Here is a 22,360-nt window from a genome sequence, read left to right on the forward strand (position 1 = left end):
AGAGTGAGTGTCGTATGCTGTGTCTGGGAGAATGAGCTGCAAGCAATTCTATTCGCTCGGTGCGGTTAGGTCATTCATGTCTGAGCCGCAGATCCGTTCAACAGATCCGGTTCACTACAGTGATGGATACGGCTCGGATCCGTCCACTGAAGTGAGCCGTTTTTCCCACCTCTAGAAGGTACTCTAGCAGTCAACTGAGGAATCTGATATTATTCAGCTCTGCTTATACGCTGAACACAACGTCGGACTATGTGCCATCAATAAGTTTTAAGTCAATTCAATGATGGCGTTGATAAAATGCTTGCTTTTCTTAAAAAAATATCAGGATTCGGGAACACTTTGACTTACGTCGACAGAAAGATCGTGAGAACATATACGACGAGAAAGGCACTATCACCACTAGGTGGATTAATTTGGGTTTTTTAGGTGAATAATAACACGTTCATGCTTTTGCAAATTTACAACTAGCGTCTTCTGGTGGCAGAAGCACGAATCAAATGGTCAATCGACTGAAAGCCCTTGATCTACCAACCAACCTTGCCAAAGATATCAACTTCCCAGGTAATCAGACTCGGAGATATATAAGATATAAAATTTGCATACTCATTAGCACCATTTACTGGCGAAATATTGATTTCAACGACCCATCAACCAAATGCACTCAACCTATTTGACAACTTTGCCGAAACCACCATCTCTCTTCTAGTAACCAGGATCCTGAGAACTATTGCATATACATTTTCTATTTTCACTATTGTCATCTAATGGTGACATTACGATTCAAACGGACAACTATCTGTAAGTTTGCGATCTTTTAGAAGGTCGGCACGAGAGGTAACTTTTCCTCCATTTGGTCTTTGATCTACCAAACAACTTTGTCGGCCCACATTCAATTTGTAAAATATTTATTATTCGTTGAAAACAAATATACAAGTTCAAAATAGCGTCTTTGACCGGCGCATCAAATGTTCAGTTATTGAAAAGTCAGTTCGAAATGTTCCAGAATCATGCCATTTATGATCATGTGAATAGACTACCCACTAAGCCGAAGAATCATGGCGTCTACAAAAGCTAAACAAAGTGACATTTTCATTCAATGTTAATGCTCCAAAGTGCTAAAATTGAAACGAAATGTCACAGTTGTTTGTCGCATAGCTTTTCCGATATCCAGTTATGCGTGTTTGTTTAAGTTTTTGGTTAACGTTAAGATAGGCCGAACGAGGGGACTATGCCAACGAAGCATCCCGATACCCTACATAAGACTTTCTGCGTAACGGTGGGAAACTGCGAGAAAAGTTAAATGGGAATTTTATAGCCTACACAGCAGTATTAAGCAGATATGGGAAACACTCACTCAATGGTTGCCTTTCTCTAGAGTGTCCATCACGGGCACAAATCTGACGAACTAAGAATTGAACAAAGTCACACTTGTTTATCCAGGCTTTGCTCACTAGCAAGAAGAGGCAGCTTTTCCAAATCGAGCGCATTTGTTCACGAATGTTTAAGATTTGTGCTCTTGAAAACGTCAGTAGGGACCCAAGTCGGCCATTGTGGCAGCCATATTGGTTTTCTCTGATGTTTCTTCTTAAGGAACATCTAATTTCTGAAGAAATTCTGAATTTTCGATTTTATTAAACTCTGAAGGAATCTCGTAATTTTTTTTTCGTAAATTTTAACCTAAGGTGAAACTGGATGCATTTTGGAGTTTAATTTTTTTTTAATTTCTAGTTTGATTTTTTTTTATATTTGTATCCATGCACAGCGAGAGGAACGATCAGAGTATCTAATTTTTCCGGTAAAATTGTTTATCAATTCTCCAGATTTCTTTTCAAAATTTCGTTTTTAAATGGTTTCTGTAATAAACATTTTTCCCAAGGAAAAAAAACAAAAATACCTTGATCCTACCTCTAACCATGTATGAAATCGGGTTTTGAAAACATTTCTGCGTTAATTAAGAAAATAAAAAATCAAAAAATAAAATTGAAATGTGGTTTTGACTTTCATAAGCAGTTCATAGCCTGATAAAAAAAAAACCATGGAAACATTTTTGAACGAAACGCTGGAGAAATTTTCTGAAAAAAATCACAGAGGAATTTCTGAAATACTTTATGAAAACTTTTTTTTAACAATCTCAGTTCTGAAAAAAAAATCAAGGAATAAATTTTTGGAGCTATCCTTGAAGAAACGTCTGACAAAATACTTGGAGCAAGTCCTGAAGTAATCTATGTATGAAATTCTGTAGGGATCTTTGAAAGAACTCCTTCTGAAATCACTGAAAAAACATGAAATAATCTCCGGAGGAATTCCTGGAGTATTATCTGAAGAATATTTTCCAATAGAATCTCTGAAATAACTCTATAGGAATCCAAAGGACAATTTTGGAAGGAATAATTTCTAAAGGTAACATTGAAGAAATTCCATTATGAATCTGTGGAGTTTCTTAATGATACTGTGGAAAAGTCGCTGGGAGAACGTTTGGATGAATTATTAAAACAAAATTATCGAAGATTTTTTAAAGGAATCCTTGGAGATTTTTTTTAAGGAATTCAGAATATTTGATTCGTCGAAGCATTCTCTTTTAAGTTTTTTGTTCTCGTTAGTTTTAACTTAAAGTTAGTTCTTGTAATCGACGAATTTCTGCGAAATTCTATGGAAGTTAAAAAGTTTTTGAAAGATATTCGTAAAAAAATCAGAAGAAAATTTCGAAAAAAAATCATAAACAATACATAACAAGATTTCTTAAAGAATCCCTTTGAAGGAATAAAAAAAAAACAAAAACTAAACTCGTGGAGGGATTTCGGAAGCAAACCATGAGCGCTTTTTTAAAACAAAACTTTTATCCTTGGAAGAGAATGTTGAACAATTCTCGGATACTTATTCAAAACGACGTATCAACATAGGAATTGCGTGTATTATACGTCGTTTTGAAAAAGTATCCGAGAATTCGTGAAAAATATTTATATGGAATTTTTTGATAAATTTATGAAGGAATCTTGACACTAATTTACAAAGAAATTTCTGAAAAAAAATCTGCAGATTTTCTTGAAGACGATTCTCTAGAAAAATCCTGCGAGAAATTCTCAACAGAACCTCTAGAAAAACTACTGTTGAAGAAATTTTTTTTACGAATTTCTGAAGATGTGTCTGAAGGAGTCCATGGCGTATTTTCTAAAGAAATCACTAGAGAAGGAAGATTTTGTGAAAGAATTTCTGTAATAATTTCAAAAGAATTGTTTTTTTACCACCACCTGATCCACGAAAATATGTGTGCATAAGGCCCTGAGAGGTAACGGTCAAACACTGTAAGAAAAATTATGTGAGTGTTTAGAAAACACAGCAAAAAGTAAAGGGAAGTTTCCATTTTTTTTTCATTTAAATTATCGAAAAATACTGGAAATTTCGGGATTTTCCGAAATAAGCCTTGTTGTCGCATATCCTGAAACAACAAAAATGGCCAGGAAATGGACATGAGTAATTTTTTGAAGAATTTCCAAAAGAACCACGGTACAATTTTGGAGGCAATCTGAAGAAGATTTTCTTAAGGTAACTTTGAAAGAATGTGTTGAAGATTTTTTAAGGAACCTCTGGAAGAATTCCTGAATGAAACTTTAGAAAAATATCTAAACGTGTCTAAAGAAAGCCTTGAAAAAATTTCTGAAGCAATGTTGAATTTTTAATATTTTTTGAAACTCTGAAGGAATCTCGTTTTAAGTTTTTATTTTCATAAATTTTAACCTAAAGTCAAACTGGATAAATTTTCTCATTTTGTGAAGTTTATTTTTTCAAATAACAGAGTACATAATATTTTGAAAATTGGCTTTTTCACACAGGATCAGAGTATCTACTTATTTTTTTTGCAATTTCTCATCGTAATAGGCTGTTTTACCTCACGCAAATCTGACAGGAAAAGGCCTACTTTCCCACACCAAATTAACAGTGCTGTAATGGTTCATTACAGCACTGATTTGCGTTGCGTAATGAACCATTACAGCACTGTTTTCAGTTTTGGTCAACTTCTTGATGCTTTCTGGACGCAGTTTTGAAAAATTGTGACAACCGCACAGTATAACCTGTTATTTTCAGATTTTCTTAAACATGGCTATGAAAATCAGTGTGCAGTTTGATGAAAAAGTTTTGTTAAAAACTATCCTCAAGGTTAATTTATGAAATTGCAAAAAACGTTGTACGCAACTCGGTGCAGAACTCGATTTTTCCAGCACTCGTCGTAATTATCCAACTCGGCAAGCCTCGTTGGATAAATGTACGCCTCGTGCTGTGAAAATCGTCATTCTGCACCTTGTTGCGTAAACTACTATTACAGGTGGAAAATGTTTATCGGTTTTCTAGATTTATTTAAAAATTTCATGTTTAAATGAATTATGTCAAACTGATGAACTTTTACCCCAAAAACGGAGAAAATACCTTGAGTTTTCCTCTAACCGTGTATGAAAATGTTAACTTAGAGAAATTTCAAGAGACATATGTAAGGAAGAACTTTGGAAGGAATCCATGGATTTTTTTTATGTTTTTGGAGAAAATTTCATAAAGGAATGACTGAAGAATATTATGTAGTATTATCTTGAGCAATCAATAAAATCCCTGGATTAAATCGAAAAAAAAATCGAGGGAAAAATTCCAAAGAATTCCCGAAGAAATTTCGGAAGAATTTGTGGACAAAATTTTAAAGAATCCATGAAAGATATTCTGGGGAAAACTTAAGAATATTTTTTAGAAGAATATTAAAAAACCAGGTAAGCAATCCGTTGAAGATTTTTTGAAAGCAATCTCTTAGGTTTTTGAATACATCTGTGGATAAATTTCGGGAGGGATCCAAGGAAGAATATTTAAAGCAGTTCCTGGGGACAGTTTTGGAGGAAATTCTAGAGGAATAACTGAAACAATTCCTGGAGCAATTTCCCAGGGAATCCCTAGGAGATTTTCTGATAAACATTGCACGTGGAACTCCTGAGGATTTCGTAAGGATTTCCTGGAAGAATTTCCGAAACTTCTGAATGGAACTGGGAATAATTTCTTAAAATCTATAGAAAAAAATGTAAATAAAACTTTGGAAAGTCGGAATCCTTAAGAAGTCTTTAGAAAAATTTTTGGAGGAAATTCTAGAGGATATTTTGAAGAAAATAACTGTTTTTTTTAAAGAAATCCAAGTGAGATTTTTTTAACTATATCTTACGAGAAGTTTCGGAAGGAATCACTTTTGAAATATCTGACAAAATCCCTAGAATAATTGCTGAAAAAATATTTTGAAATATTTTTTTTTTGAGGGAATACTTGGAATATATTCTGGAGAAGTTATTATTATTATTATCTTTATTTGCAAGATTTTTAGCCCTGGGCTGGCTCATCTTGGAACCTCTGGAGAAAGTTTTAAAACAATCCGTGGAAGATTTTCCAATCTATGAAAAAATTTCTGAAGAAACCAACGGAATATTTTTTGAAAAGTTCTCATTCAAATTCCTGGAGGAATATCCTGAGGAATTTATGAGGTTGGAGTATGAACTCCAAAAGAAATTTCTGGAGGATTTTCCGATAAGAATTTCTCTATTTTTTTGTAATAACCCGTGAAAGATTTTTCAGAAAGAAATCACTGAACAGAATTTAAAGGCATCTATAAAATATATTGGACGGATTTTCTTAAGAAGCTCCTAGGGTAAACTTGAGGAGGAATATTCTGAGAAATTTCAGAAGAAATTCCTGGAAAAACTTTCAAAGGAATCCCTAAAAGAATTACTAATTTAAATTTCTTGAACTTATGAAAGAAAGTTAGAAAAAAATCTAAAAATATATTTTGCAGATTTCGTAAAGAAATACATTGATGAATTTCAGACCGAATTATCAGAAAAATTCTCAAGGTGATGATATTTCCCTAAATTTCCTTAGCCCTCCTTGTGGTAAGGGTTATTTAAGAGTAGTGCGCGTCAGCGAACTGATCTCAACGTAACGCATCAGGAAAGTTCAAGGGTTTTTTTTTTAATGTAGAGTTTTTTTAAGGGGAATCCCGAGCAGAGGAAAAAAGCTCAATAATAGCATATTTTGATATGGAGAACAAAAAGTGATATTTGTTTGTTTGAGATAATAGGTAAAAGTACTGAAAATAATATCTCAATTTTACTTCCGGAACATCATCATCATAGCACATTTAGCTCTTGGTAAGATCTAACCAATAGCAGTGAGCTATTTGATTGATCTTCAAATATCATATTTTGCTATTGGTTAGATGGTTCAAGAACAAATTTTTGCTATTATTTTCAGTACTTTTACCTCTTATCTCAAACAAACCAATATCACATTTTGATCGTCAGTACTTGGACTCTGCCCGGGATTACACAAATTACGTCATGTTTTAGGGGGTAGGGGAGACGTGACGACCCATACAATAAGTATTGAGATCCCTTACCAAAAGTGCGACAAAGGGGCGAGGGGGGATTGAAAATGGTTAATTTTTGCGTGACATAACTTGCGTATGACCCCTAAAGGAATCTTTGGATGAATTACTGAAAAATCCCTGAAAAGTTTGCTGAATAAATCCTTGAAGAAATTTCTACCAGAAGAAAATGTGGAAGAAATTCCAGAAAAAAGATAATTCTAAAGTTAATCATGGAGGAATTTTTGAAGTTATCCATGCAAAAGTTTTGAAAAATATCGTTTGAGAAAGGACCTCTAAAATAAAATCGGAAAAAAATTGTAGAGGAATTTTGTGAAGCATTACTAAAATTTCTGAATGTATTTCTAGAAGAGTTTTTTTTCTGAAAGAAAACCGTTAAAGAAACTCTGCAGAAATCCATAAAATATTTTCTAAGGGAACGCTTCGAGAAATTCCTAGACAGTTCTGAAGAAATCCCTAAAAATCATAACTGATGTCAATTGAAAGGTTCGAAAATTGTATTCCTGAAAGAATTCCAGGGGAATTCCTGGAAGAATTCCAGGGGAATTCCTGGAAAAAATCCAGGGAAATTCCTGGAAGAATTCCAAGGGAATTGCTGGAAGAATTCCAGGGGAATTCCTGGATGAAATCCAGGGGAATTCCTGGAAGAATTCCAGGGGAATTCCTGGAAGAATTCCAGGGGAATTCCTGGAAGAATTCCAGGGGAATTCCTGGAAGAATTCCAGGGGAATTCCTGGAAGAATTCCAGGGGAATTCCTGGAAGAATTCCAGGGGAATTCCTGGAAGAATTCCAAGGGAATTCCTGGAAGAATTCCAGGGGAATTCCTGGAAGAATTCCAGGGGAATTCCTGGAAGAATTCCAGGGGAATTCCTGGAAGAATTCCTGGAAGAATTCCAGGGGAATTCCTGGAAGAATTCCAGGGGAATTCCTGGAAGAATTCCAGGGGAATTCCTGGAAGAATTCCAGGGGAATTCTTGGAAGAATTCCAGGGGAATTCCTGGAAGAATTCCAGGGGAATTCCTGGAAGAATTCCAGGGGAATTCCTGGAGGAATTCCAGGGGAATTCCTGGAGAAATTCCAGGGGAATTCCTGGAGGAATTCCAGGGGAATTCCTGGAGGAATTCCAGGGGAATTCCTGGAGGAATTCCAGGGGAATTCCTGGAGGAATTCCAGGGGAATTCCTGGAGGAATTCCAGGGGAATTCCTGGAGGAATTCCAGGGGAATTCCTGGAGGAATTCCAGGGGAATTCCTGGAGGAATTCCAGGGGAATTCCTGGAGGAATTCCAGGGGAATTCCTGGAGGAATTCCAAGGGAATTCCTGGAGGAATTTCAGGGTAATTTCTGAAAGAATTCCAGGCAATTCCTGAAAGAATTTCAAGGGAATTCCTGAAAGAATTCCAAGGGAAATTATAGCAACATTTTTTTAAAGCAATCCACATTTCAAAAGTATGTTTGAACGTTTTACAAAATAACCCTTGAAGAAAATTTCTGAAGAAAACCTGAAGGCATCCTTGGCGGAGGTTATTTTAAAAATCATTGAAAAATTTCGGAAGCCAGATTTTATAAAAGATTCCATGAGAAATATCTGGTGAAAACTCTCGTGAAAGTTCTGTAATATTTTGAAGAAAACTTTCGAATAAATATTTAGAGGTTTTTTGAAAGAATACTTGAAGGAACTCCTGAGCTCATTTCTAGATTTTCGAATAGTTTTTGGCGTTTCAGTCTTTTCGGGGTCAAAAACAACTAAATGTTTTCTTCTTCCAATAAGGATTTAAACGTTGGAAGAAGAACACATTTAGTTGTTTTTGGCCCCGAAAAGACTGAAACGCCAAAAACTATTCGAAAGTCTTCAAAGCAGTCGTCGTAAATATACTAATTTCTAGAGGTGATCTTTAAAAAAAATCAATAGATAGCCCTGACGGAATTTCCGGAACATGTTTATCTAAAGAACCCCTAAACCATTTATGTTGGAATATCTGAACGAGTTTTTTTTTGTCTCGAAGAACATTTTTTGAAGAAAAACCCAGAGGAATTATTTCTAGAAAGTATTTAGAAAGTCCTTTCGAAGTATTTTTTTTTTTTGAGTAATTTCAGAGGGTTCATCTGGAAAAGATTTTTTTGTACTTATGAAGACGAAGACTCATTTATAGGAAAATTGATTTTCAATATTACAGAAGAGAAAAAAAGGTAAAATCGGATATGATATAAATACAAACATTTCGCAATAATTGGGAGAGCAGAAGAAAAACATCTACTTAATATCACTGAGTTTTCTTTTTTAACCCAAAAGAAAACAAAGCAATACGCATGTGATATAAGCGTTACGGCAGCGCAAGGTTTGGTTGTATAGATGTAAATTTAACGTAATTTCAACACAACGTTACAATTACGTCAAATTTACTTCTATACAACTAAAACTTGCGCTGCCGTAACGCTTATATAACATGTGTGTTACTTGGGAAGGAAAGGAAAAAAATCATAAAGGAATTGTTTTTCCATACATACGATGGCACGAATTGGAGATAATCAAACAGCCGGTTTGCATGTTGCTAGTATTGTGGAATAGAGATTTGCAATATCATTAATGAGACTGTCATTGCTAGTCCACAAGTCCAAAAATTAGTATATTCAAGGAAATACATGTGGTAAGCCAGTGGCAGTGAAATATTTAAAAGTACCAACCGAAATTTTCAATCCGTTGCAATTGGCGGAATATTACATGATTAGAAAAAAAAAGAAACTCGATGGCTTTCACAATATGCATTTGAAAGAATTACTTGCTGAAAGTAAAATAAGCGCAAAAATATCGTTTTATTGTTGTTATCATCAATCACCCAAGTTCCACAGTTAAAAATACAAATTCTTCTTTTACAATTCTGTACAGAAAATTCGAGAGATTTTGTGTTTGTTCTTCTTTTTTTCTTCTTCTTAAATAGTCCTTAATATATACGTGGAGAGGTCTCTAAAATGGTCTAAGCTCTCAGAGTTGCTCTACAATGCGTTGGTTTTGTTTTTTAGATTTTGGCTTGTATTTGCTGAGTTTTTTGTTTCACTCTTGTTTTTTTTAACTGTACATGGCCATTACTGGTTTGTTTTTTATTTATTACTTAAATTAGTATTTGATAACACAGCGCAACATTTTTTTTGTCTCAAGAGCAAACTTGTGTGTCCGAATCCGGGCTCAGAATTGCTCCAACACGTCACAATTTTGAGCTATACCTCAATTTATAGAACAAAATATGCGATTTTTGGCTTTTTTGACTGCAAGCCATTAAGTATGGAAATATTTTTTTTAAGCAATCAAAAGGTTAATTGGTCAATTAACATCTAAATTAACGACTCATGCAAAATATTGCGTTTTACCTAATCAAATTTGACAGATTTGAGCATTTTATGTTAATATGAAAACTTGCATGCAAATTTTGGAGGATGACTTGTATGGGAAATATCGTACCTAACATAAATCGCTTAAAACTATCAAATTCGATTTGGTAAAACGAAATATTTTGCATGAGTCATTAATTTAGATGTTAATTGGCCATTTAACCTTTTGGTTGCTTAAAAAAATATGTCCATGCTTAATAACTTGCAGTCAAAAAAGCCCAAAATCGCATATTTTGCCCTATAAATTGAGGTGTAGCTCAAAATTGTGACGTGTTGGAGCAAATCTGGGCCCGGATTCGGATTCAGCAGCCCAAAATCCTTCGGAGACACATAAGTTTGCTCTTGAGACAGACCAAAAGCTAATTTTTGTTACGCTGTGTAATTTAGCAGCTGTAGACAATCCATTAGAATGGAATTTTATGAATGATTTATGGTACTAAATTCTCTGATTTACATATACTTATGTAAAAACATTTCATAAATATTCATGTATTTCGAATGGTGGATCAACGAAAAATCCATTGCAATTGTTTGTCTGCTGGAACAATTAGGCCAATGTGAACAAAACTCCTGAAAGCTACCGTCGCTTGTAGTTTTGCCATTTGTTTAACAATTGATTCGAATGAGCTTCCAATCAATTTACTTCAATAAGTCGTTTCGCATTCGAATCACTTTCCAACGGGGACGTCCAAACCTATCAGTTTATCACGCACTTTGTGTACAACATGTTATCTCTTGCGCTTGCTAGTCTATCTCCGGCACAGTGGACGAACCTGTCACCTAAACGTCCTAAACCGTCCTAACCAATTAACATCACAGACATATCACTGTCACCGTCGTCGTTGTTGACGTCGGCCAACAGTAGGAAGTTATACTTGCCATCCCCATCGCCATCGCCGGCGGCCTAAATGGAACAGATCGGGCCTCCCATCACGGTGCCGCAGCACGGTCTGGATACGCCAGGGATCAATTGAAACACGCAATCCATTGTACAGTACTGGCAGAAATTAAGTGATCGTCTGATTTTATTACTATCAAGGTTATGTTCTTCTTCTTATTCTTCTTCTTCTTCTTCTTCTTCTTCTTGGGTATACATTCCCACTGGAACTTGTCCTGCCTCTCTTCAACTTAGTGTTCTTTGAACACTTCCACTGTTATTAATTGAAGGTCTTTCTATGCCTGCTATTGTATGAATTTTTTATATTGTGACGCAAGCACAATGATACACTATGCACAGGGTGTCGAAAAAAGCTTCCGACCGGATAGGGGATCGAACCCCCCATCTCCGAATTGGCGATCCATAGCCTTAACCACTAGTCTAACTGGAACCCCAAGATCAAGAGTTTGGAGATGCATATTATCACGGTCGCCATGTGGTTCCTCTAAATCTGAGTATTTTGGTTCAATCTAAAAATTTTATGAAATAAGGCAGCCAATAATAAGCTATAAAACTCTCGACCTGACCTTTCTTTTCAGCTTCAAATGAACAATAAGCAAACACCTTCCCAAACGATCACATTATTTCTGCCAGCATTATACCTTGGCCTCAACTCGACCTTCGCGGTCATCGGTCATTCGCCCGCACATTACAACTCGCAAACGAAGCTGCTCTGACTGCGGACGCTATCCTTCTTCAGTAGCACCTGAAACGATCCCTTCCGCTGGGGAGTCCTCATGGTGACCATTTCCAACCCGACGGCCCCTTTGTGACTGGATCCCGAGGCGGCAGTAGCAGCGCCAACAGAAGCAGATGTGGTGCTCGTAGCACCGAAGCTGAGACAAGGCTTCAACCTGAGGCTGTTGCCCCTGATGATGCCAAAGCCACCGCCACCGGCGCCAGCATTGTTACTAACTGACAGTGACGTTGGGCCCGATGATGGTCCTGCTGCCGGACCACCGGAACAGGGCTCAATCATCGTCAACGTCGAGTCGGTCATTGCGGTCATGGCGGACGTTGACGATGGCGAACCGGGATTGGACGAGCGCTGCTGTAGTTGTAGGTGCTGGTGCTGTTGCTGGATGGGAAGGAAACAGTGCCGATGATTGCGGTGGTCCGGGTTGGCTGCCACACCGCCGGTTCGACGACGCGGATGGGACACCGTGTGCCGGCGACCGACCAGCCCCGTTGTTGTCTGCTATTTGAACTCGTACACCTTGGTGTTGGTCGAGCCGCGGTCCTGCGGGATGGTACAAGGAAAAAGGTTCTTTTTATTGAGTGAGCTTTAATACAATGGAATGGTGTTGAACTTAATTTACTATGATGATCTGGGTTTGATATTTTGGAATGGGTTGGGTACAGTGGTCTATTTTGAAATCATTACATTTTGGAGCATTGGGACAGCAGGGACAGGAGTCTTGGGGCTTGGTGATACATCACCCTCACTAGCCACCCCACTAGAGCACCGGTCGGGCTGCGAGCAACCGTAGGAAAGAACGGGTAACGAAAGTAGTGAAAGAAACGGTGAATAGAATCTGTAGTGTAATATTCGGATACACAAGGAAACGCGTGGTTACAAACCGAGTACTTTTTTATTAAACCCTCTGTCACCTTCCTCAACTCTCCACTGCCAGTGTTCCCAGATACAACACTACATCCACTCCCTTTCTCAAACAACAATCGAAGGCTTTCAAATAATTCATTTACATTTCATAGTCTTTATACTTAACCGGAATCTTAACTTGTCACCTCGAACGCGTTGCACCACGAGAAAAAAAGAAAAAAACTGCGCACAGAAGTGAAGAGTGCAGAACGGTTTTAAGGAGAAGAACGCATCAAAGGCGGTAATGCTGCAGCAAGGGATCCGACAGAACGCGGAACATTACAAACAGTAGATCCGCCTCTTTCGGGAGAAAAAGCGCCGCCTGGAAGAAGCGCAATGTGAAGAAATGGAACTGTTTTTCCGTTCTGAAGAAACACTGAAGTTCTACCAGAAGCTCAACGCATCCCACAACGGCTTCGTGCCGCGAGCCGAAATGTGCAGAGATAAGGACGGACAGACGTAAGGTGATCGAAAGATGGAAGCAGCACTTCGATCAGCACCTGAATGGCGTGGGGAACTTAGGCACGGGGGACCACGGCAACGGAGGAAACGACGATGCCAGTGCAGCGGAGGACGGAAATTAACCAACTCCCTTGCTGAGGGAAGTTAAGCATGCCATTCATCAGCCTAAAACAAACAAAGCAGCTTGTAAGGATAGTATCGCAACTGAATTCATCAAGATGGGCCCGGGAAAGTTGCCCATTTGTCTGCACCGATTGATAGTCAGGATCTGGGAAACAAAACAGCTACCGGAGGAGTAGAAGGATGGGGTAATCTGTCCCATTAACAATAAAGGCGACCATTTGGAATGTGAGAACTTCAGAGCGATCACTATTTTGAATGCTGCCTACAAAGTGGTATCCCAGATCATTTTCCGTCGTCTGTCACCTAAAACGAATGAGTTCGTGGGAAGTTATCAAGCTGGCTTCATCGACTGCCGATCGACAACGGACCAGATCTTCACCGTACGACAAATCCTCCAGAAATTCCACGAATACCAGGTCCCAACGCATGACCTGTTCATCGTCTTCGAAGCGGCATACGACAGTACCGACCGCGCAGAGCTATGGAGAATCATGGACGAAAACGGCTTTCCTGGGAAGCTGACTACACTGATCAAAGCAACAATGGACGATGTGCAAAACTGCGTAAGGGTTTCGGGGGAACTATCCAGTTAATTCGAATCTCGCTAGGAACTGCGACAAGGTGATGGACTCTCATGCCTACTTTTCAACATCGCTCTGGAAGGTGTGATGCGACGAGCCGGGCTCAACAGCCGGGAAACGATTTTCACAAAATCCGGTCAATTTGTGTGCTTTGCGGACGACATGGACATTGTCGCCAGAACATTTCGATCGGTGGCAGAGCGGGTGTACAGCCTGAAACGCGAAGCAGCAAAGGTCGGACTGGTGGTGAATGCTTCAAAAACCAAGTACATGCTAGTAGGCGGAACCGAACACGACCGGATCCGTCTGGGTAGTAGTGTTACGATAGACGGGGATACTTTCGAGGTGGTGGAGGAATTCGTCTACTTCGGATACTTACTGACGGCTGACAACAACGTGAGCCGTGAAATTCGGAGGCGCATCATCAGCGGAAGTCGGGCCTACTACGGGCTCCAGAAGAAACTGCGGTCGAAAAAGATTCACCCACGCACCAAATGCACCATGTACAAAACGCCAATAAGACCGATAGTCTTCTATGGACACGAGACATGAACCATGCTCGAGGAGGACCTGCAAGCACTCGGAGTTTTCGAGGACGATCTTCGGCGGCATGCAGGAGAACGATGCGTGGCGGCGCAGGATGAACCACGAGCTCGCTGCACTTCATGGCGTGCCCAGCATCCAGAAGGTGGCCAAAGCTGGAAGTATACGATGGGCAGGGCATGTTGCAAGAATGCCAGACAACAACCCTGAAAAATTGGCACAAGAAGGCGTGGAGCACAGAGGGCAAGATGGGGGGATCAGGTGGAGCGTGACTTGGGTTTGACCAGGTGGTGTGGGGTTTAGGACCGTCTTCTACAAAAATAGTGAAAGCCAGGTTTACTCCTTCCTCGGCCCACCAAATAACATTCATATGGTCGTCAAACCCTACGTCTCTCTGGAACCACCAAGAAGGTATTGCTTCAGAGAGGGGCTAGTGCACATCGCAGAGTCCACCAAGGTAGCATGCTGGCGCTTAGTCAGTTTTCCGTGTGGTCCTCACCACTCCTTTTGTCCTCGGAAGGCGGGCTGGGTCAATAACTACGCCGGTGCCCAACTGTTGCAAGCACCAAGTACTGATGCTTGCATTCAACGCAATTTGACCTGCTGAAAGCTTAGGCCCTTAGGCCCTATCAGCTAGCACCAGAGGGAGTTGCTGACAGTGGGACAGTTCGTAACCACGGGCACGGTCTAACCCAGTAGACCAACGCCAAGATGTCAACGTTACCAGGATGTTTTCCCCGCGGCCACTTAATCGCTGTAAGATTAGATTTCATTTTTTTTTGTCTGTATTAACGAGATTTTTAACCCTAGGCTAGTTCATCTCGGGACCCACGTTTTACTTCCCTTCCGAAGGAAGAACCCACTTTTTGTGAGTATGTCGGGAGTGGGATTCGATCCCAGGTCCTCGGCGTGATAGTCAAGTGTTCTAACCACCACACCAGGTCCGTTCCACGATTGTTTCCAGATTAGATTTCAACCGCAGGGCACCGGTATGACATACGTAGCCTATTCCGAACCCTTGGACCAACTCTTGTATTGCGTCTGTACTAGCCATTCTTCGAGTCAACGCAGCATTTTCTCTGTAGCTCCAACGGCATTCCAGCCAAACTTATCCCTACTACACATCCTCTGGAGAAGATTGTCCGGAGTTGTGTCCTCCTCGCATGTGGCAAGCATGCGGTCACGCATTATACGACCACACACTCTGGCACACGAACAAAACGTGTTCCATAGTTTCTTCTGAACTAGCACAAACCGGAATTCGAAAGAACTCGCATTACTGAAACGATGTAGATACTGTCGGAAGCAACTATGGCCTGAAGGAACCTGAGCCAGGTGGAATGTTACTTCCCTATAGCGACTGTTAACTCAACTACCTACCCTCGGGAACAACTTGAGGGTCCACCTTCCTTTGGTGAAACTGTCCCAAGTGCGCAACCATGGAGATCATCCTGGCAGTCCTACGTATGCCTCTTGTGTCACGCATTTCAAAGCACTGGATATCTTCCCGATAAGGATACCGATAGGCACCTTATTTACTAGTGATGACGCAAAGCGCATCATGTGACACGTTACGCTAGCGCTCGCAATCCTCAAGCACATCAGCCTATAAGTACTTCTCAACTTACCACGGTAGCTTTCGATACTTAACGCCGTGTCCCACGCTTGGCCGCCATACCTTAGCATGTATGGACGTAGTGACACTAGCCCGAAGCTTGTACTTACTGGCACACACCGCAGAGCTATTGGACATCATCCGGGACAGGGACACTATAGCTGTGAAGGCATTTTTGCAGACGTAAACAACGTGACTACCGAAGGTAAGCTTATCGTCGATCATCACCCCAAGTGTTTGATGGAACGCTACGACGTGATAGTTCAATCGCCTTCACTGATCACCGCTTGTTGCTCCGACTTTCGATTGTTTCCAACCACCGCCTCAGTTTTATAGTGAGCCAACTGCAGTTCCTGGATCTCGTCCACGCCTCCACCACCTCGATCGATTCGCCGTAGATTTCCAGGGTAATGTCTACCCTAGACCGGCCCAAATACAAAAATGTCGAAAAATACCACGGGGCACCCTGTAGAATCGTGCCTTCGGATGAGAAGAACAATCTGTGAAAGATTCAGCTCAATCGGTTGAAAACTGAGCTGGCGCAAATGAGTTGAAGGTTTGTATGGGATGTTCAGTCCAAATATATGGGAAATTGGATGACCTCCAGTCTCTCATACAGCACGCTGGTTTGGCGAGTTCGATTTGGCTCAGAATCGAAAGAATAACAGTTGATACCCTAATGAACAACTTTGTAGAAGACCATATCATGATAAAACTTAATTTAGTGGCGGTTTTAGCCAAAGAAACCAGGATGAGGACATCTTCCTCCGTTTACCCTCGGTTGTTATATGCAGCACGTGCTGCTCGGCCGTAGCTTGCGCGCTACATCATAGGCAGCTATGTAATTCTACATTGTCTCAATACTCACCCACATGCGTGAGCAATGAAAATGAAGGACAACATAGCCGCCTATGATGTAGTGAGCAAGTTTCGAACGGCAAACACGTGCTGCATGTAACAACCGAGAGTAAACTGGGGAAGATGTCCTAATCCTTGTTTCGTTGGCTAAAACCGCAACTAAATTAAGTTTTATCATGATATGGTCTTCTACAAAGTTGTTCATTAGGGTATCAACTGCTATTCTTTCAATTCTGAGTCAAATCGAACTCGCCATACCGGCGTGCTGTATGAGAGACTTGAGGTCATCCGATTTCCCATATAATTGGACTGAACATCCCATACAAACCTTCAACTCATTTGCGCCAGCTCAGTTTTCAACCGATTGAGCTGAATCTTTCACAGATTGTTCTTCTCATCCAAAGGCACGATTCTAGAGGGTGCCCCGTGAATTTTGAAAACTTTTTTTTCGCTTCATACAAATGTGGGCCGGTCTAGTCTACCCCCACCGGGAACTCCAACCTGAACACCGCGTCGTACATGACGTTCCATAACACTTGACCCAGGATGGAACCTTGCGGGATCCTGAGGTCAAGCCAGAGGTTATGTGAAAGCACTTCCGACCCACCTCTGTGTGTAAACTTGTATAGGTACCCAGGTGTCCCAGACGCAGGAGCGCATCGACAATAGCCGGTCAAGTGGCGCTATTGAACGCGTTCATTAAGTCCAGAGTCACTACTGCACAGTAGCAAATCCCCCTTCTCTTGCGCTGGATCGCTATCCCGCCGTGTCGGTGTCAATCAAGCATATTGGTGTATATACCAATGGGTCTCCGGATGGTTTCTTCGCCTTCGGCAATAGAATCGGTCTCTGTCGCTTCCAAATTTCTGGGAAAACTCCCATGTCCAGGCATTTCTGCATAGCATACCCGAACATCTCGGGAGCCTCTGCAATATATACTTTAAAGGCCAGGTTCGAAAATTCATTCGGACCTGGAGCCTTACCTTCTCTAAGGTACTTTACTATCCCCGCAAGTTCTACATCGGTGACCCTGTCCTCATCGCCAGCCCCAGTTTCCGGCTTTCCTACGAAAAGAGGCCAAGGATCATGACGCGGAAAAAACACCTCGATCATCCCCTCCAATATCTCTGGAGATTGCTCAGTAGGAGCCATTACACCTCTCATCTTGGCCATCACGATCCTGTAGGCCATGGGGTGAGATTCGTATTAGCACTCTGACAGAGGATATCGCACGCGAGAGCCGTGCTACCAGTTTGTCGTCGTGGACCAAGTGAACCAACCCTGAAAAATTATGGAGCGGACCTGATGTGATGGATAGAATACTTGACCATCACGCTGAGCACCTGGGATCGAATCCAACTCCCGACAAACTCACAAAATGTGGGACCCGAGATGAACTAGCCTAGGGCTAAAAATCTCGTTAATACAGATAAAAAAAACCCCTGAAAAAAATCTGAAACAATCCTTGGGGGAATTTCATAAGCGCAGGAGGTTTTCATGAAGAATATTTGTTGAAATTTGTGATTGTTCCTCTAAAGAAAATCCTAAAATAAATTCGGTATTTGGTTATAGGGTTTTGTACCATTTGGGCAGGTGCACCTATTTTGGGCACTTACCGCTATAACTAAGTCAATTTCAAACACATTGATTTGAATTTTTGTACAGAGTTAGATACGTGCCTAACTCTATACAAAAATTCAAATCAATCGGTTTGAAATTGACTAAGTTATAGCGGCAGGTGTCCAAAATTGGTACACCTGCCCAAATGGTACAAGACCCTAAATAATGTTAAAATCATTGAAAAACACCTTTGTGCAAATGCAAATTTGGAGAACGATATTAATTGTTAGAGAACTCGACTGCTCGCCGGAGCCCGTGGCGTAGTGGCTACACGTTCACTTCGCAAGTGGATGGTCGTGGGTTCGATCCCAGCCCCGACACTTGCTATTTTTCGTCAGTTACTCTTCCCCCGAGAGCGGCTGACACCTGACCCTCTAGCGGCTAACGGCAACTCATAATGGACCCCTAATCGGACCGGAAAAGGAACAAGAGCCACACATAAACAAGCCTCGTGCTCATCATTCTACCATGGACTGGGTAGAAAAGTGACAGCAGCGCAAAGGCAACCAGCTGGATATGGTAGAACAAGAATAGAACACATTTAGGCGCTGTACAAAAAGTAAGTGCCCATTGGAATCACTCACTGGCGTGGACAGAAGAGCTGTAAAATAGGATAAGTGATTGAAGAATAAAAAAATAAAAACTCGACTGTTCTTCAAAATATCATAACAATTGAAAGGAAATACAAAATATGTATTACAATATGCTTTATTCTGGAAGAAGTTGCTAGAAATCCTCAGAACAGTTCATTTTATATAATAAGTGTATTTATAATATCTGAAACAGTCTATAATTATAATCTGTATTGTATAATTTAATTTTCCGTCGTTAACATTTATGTATTACATTTGACAGTGAATTTTATATTCCTCATCTTCGATTTACATAAAACCATTATTGGGGCTTGTATGGTGTCAGTTGATAAGACAAGTAAATAAATAGGAAATCTTGAAAAAACATTTACGGCTTTAAAGCTTCAAACCACTTCAATCTCCATCATCTTCCGACTATTAAATTTGCAATTAAATAAACTCTATTACATTTCCCCGAATTCCATTACCCCGTTTTTTTTTCAGTATTATGAATGTCCTATTTACCTGAATAAAGGAAAGTCATGTCATTTGTCCCGGAATGAACTAGCTTGGTTGATAAAATTTCATTCTGTTGTAACCTGAAGAGGCAGCTTATGATTAAAAGAAGGAAAATCTCTAACAAAAATATTAACAGTTGCAACGCCAATAAATTCCTTAAAATAACAACTAGAAAGAATAGAAAAGCAAGAAAGATACTTTTTTTTTTTTTTTTTTTTAATAATTTTTATTAGTATCTCAATCAATTTTTACATTCTTCAACTCAATCTAGGTGTTCTGTGTATTATAACACACTATCATCCTAATTTGGTGAAATAAATTTAAGCTATTATCAATACCAATTAATAACATATTACATTTCATTTGCTGTAGCAGTTAAGATTTTTTGCAGGCTTTATTTTTCACCTGCGTGTCAGAAATACATTTTTTTAACTTATCCTAACCCCAACCCAACTTAAACTAATTATACAAAGAACTAATCGTAGCAATAGAAGACTGCAACGATTTTTGACGAAAGTTGGCAATGATTTTAGTTGACATCTGTTCCAATGTTTCAATATTAGAAATTTGATGCAACTCATTAGTGCTATACCAGGGAGGCAACTTCAGAACCATTTTCAAAATTTTATTTTGAATCCTCTGAAGTTGCTTCTTTCTGGTATTGCAACAGCTCGACCATATTGGGACAGCGTACAACATGGCCGGTCTGAAAATTTGTTTATAAATCAAAAGTTTGTTTTTGCGACAAAGTTTTGATTTTCTATTAATAAGTGGGTATAAACACTTAATGTATTTATTGCACTTTGTTTGAATACTTTCTATGTGGTTTTTAAAAGTTAAGTTTTTATCTAGTAAGAGCCCTAGATACTTAACTTCTTCCGACCAATTTATTGGAGTTCCCCTCATAGTGACAACATGTCTACTTGAGGGTTTCAAATAAAGAGCTCTTGGCTTATGTGGGAATATGATAAGTTGAGTTTTGGAAGCATTTGGAGAAATCTTCCATTTTTGCAAATAAGAAGAAAAAATATCTAAACTTTTTTGCAATCTACTACAAATGACACGCAAACTTCGCCCCTTGGCTGAGATACCCGTGTCATCTGCAAATAACGATTTTTGACATCCCTGTGGCAAATCAGGTAAGTCGGAGGTAAAAATATTGTATAAGATTGGTCCCAATATGCTGCCTTGTGGAACACCAGCTCTTACAGGTAATCTATCTGACTTGGAATTTTGATAGTTTACCTGAAGTGTTCGATCCGATAAATAGTTTTGAATAATTTTAATAATATAAAGTGGAAAATTAAAATGTTTCAATTTTACGATCAAGCCTTCGTGCCAAACACTATCGAATGCTTTTTCTATGTCAAGAAGTGCTACACCAGTGGAGTAACCTTCAGATTTATTGGCACGAATGAAATTCGTTACCCGTAAAAGTTGATGAGTAGTCGAATGTCCATGGCGGAATCCGAACTGCTCATTGGCAAAAATAGAATTTTCATCAATATGAATCATCATTCTATTTAAAATAGGCTTTTCAAAAAGTTTACTGATAGATGACAGTAAGCTAATTGGACGATAACTAGAAGCTTCGGCAGGATTTTTGTCAGGCTTCAAAATTGGAACAACTTTAGCATTTTTCCATTTTTCAGGAAAATATGCTAACTGAAAACATTTGTTAAATATATTAACCAAAAATGATAAGCAACTTTCTGGAAGTTTTTTTATGAGAATATAGAAAATTCCGTCATCACCCGGAGCTTTCATATTCTTAAACTTCTTTATAATAGATCTCACTTCGTCCAAATCAGTGCCCAATGAATTGTCGAAAATGTTCTCATGATTGAGAATGTTTTCGAATTCGCAGGCAACCTGATGTTCTATTGGACTAGTGAGACCTATACTGAAATTATGCGCACTTTCAAACTGTTTGGCAAGTTTGTGTGCTTTTTCAGAATTAGTTAATAATATTTTGTTATCCTCTTTCAGCGCAGGAATAGGCTTCTGAGGTTTTTTCAAAATTTTTGTCAATTTCCAAAACGGCTTAGAGCCGGGGTTTAATTGAGAAACTTTATTTGCAAAATTTTTGTTTCTCAATTCAGTGAAACGTTTTTTAATTTCCTTCTGAAGATCCTTCCAGATTACTTTCAAAGCAGGATCTCGAGTTCGTTGGAATTGTCTTCTTCTCACGTTTTTAAGACGGATCAGAAGTTTCAGATCGTCGTCAATAATAACTGAGTCGAATTTGACTTCACACTTTGGTATTGATGCGCTTCTAGCTTCGACTATAGTACTAGTCAAAGTTTAGAGGGCATTGTCAATATCAAAATGTGTTTCCAATGAAACATTAACATCTAAATGGCTATCGATGTATGTTTTATATGTATCCCAGTCAGCTCTGTGATAATTGAAAGTAGAGCTGATGGGATTAAAAATCGCTTCATGGGAAATTTGAAATGTTACAGGAAGATGGTCAGAGTCAAAGTCAGCATGAGTAATCAATTGGCTACAATGCTGACTTGAGTCAGTTAAGACCAAATCAATTGTTGAGGGATTTCTAGCAGAAGAAAAACAAGTGGGGCTATCGGGATATAGAATAGAAAAATATCCTGAAGAGCACTGATCAAATAAAATCCTGCCGTTTCAATTGGACTGAAGATTATTCCACGAACGGTGTTTCGCATTAAAATCACCAATTATGAAAAATTTGGACCTGTTGCGAGTTAATTTTCGCAAATCAGATTTAAGAAAATCTATTTGCTGGCCAGTGCATTGAAAAGGCAAGTAGGCCGCAATGAAAGTATGTTTACCAAAGTTTGTTTTAACAGAAACACCCAAAGTTTCAAAAACTTTGGTTTCGAATGATGAAAAAATTTGGTGCTTGATGCGCCTGTCAACGATGATAGCAACTCCACCACATGCTCCATCTAGGCGATCATTTCTATAAATAAAATAGTTTGGGTTTCGTTTGATTGAAGACCCAGGTTTTAGATAAGTTTCAGTAATAACTGCAATATGCACATTATTAACTGTTAAAAAATGGAATAGCTCATCCTCTTTGCCATTTAGAGAACGAGCATTCCAATTTAAAATGTTCAAAAATTTATTTGGATCCATTACCAAATGTACCTTCAGGAG

The 22,360-nt window shown here is 39.3% G+C and overlaps 1 protein-coding gene across 1 annotated transcript in view; it reads right to left on the minus strand.

Annotated features, from left to right (window-relative positions):
- Positions 1-9,192: 9,192 nt before the first annotated feature.
- Positions 9,193-22,360, minus strand: part of LOC134292243 (relaxin receptor 2-like) — a 166,462-nt gene continuing 153,294 nt past the window's right edge. Inside the window, exon 16 of the mRNA XM_062861234.1 lies at positions 9,193-11,966. Within this exon, the coding sequence (XP_062717218.1) occupies positions 11,925-11,966 (42 nt within the window). The 3' untranslated portion in view covers positions 9,193-11,924. The remainder of the gene's footprint in view (positions 11,967-22,360) is intronic.

Source organism: Aedes albopictus, chromosome 3 (assembly GCF_035046485.1).
Source record: "Aedes albopictus strain Foshan chromosome 3, AalbF5, whole genome shotgun sequence".
Taxonomy (NCBI): Eukaryota; Metazoa; Arthropoda; class Insecta; order Diptera; family Culicidae; genus Aedes; species Aedes albopictus.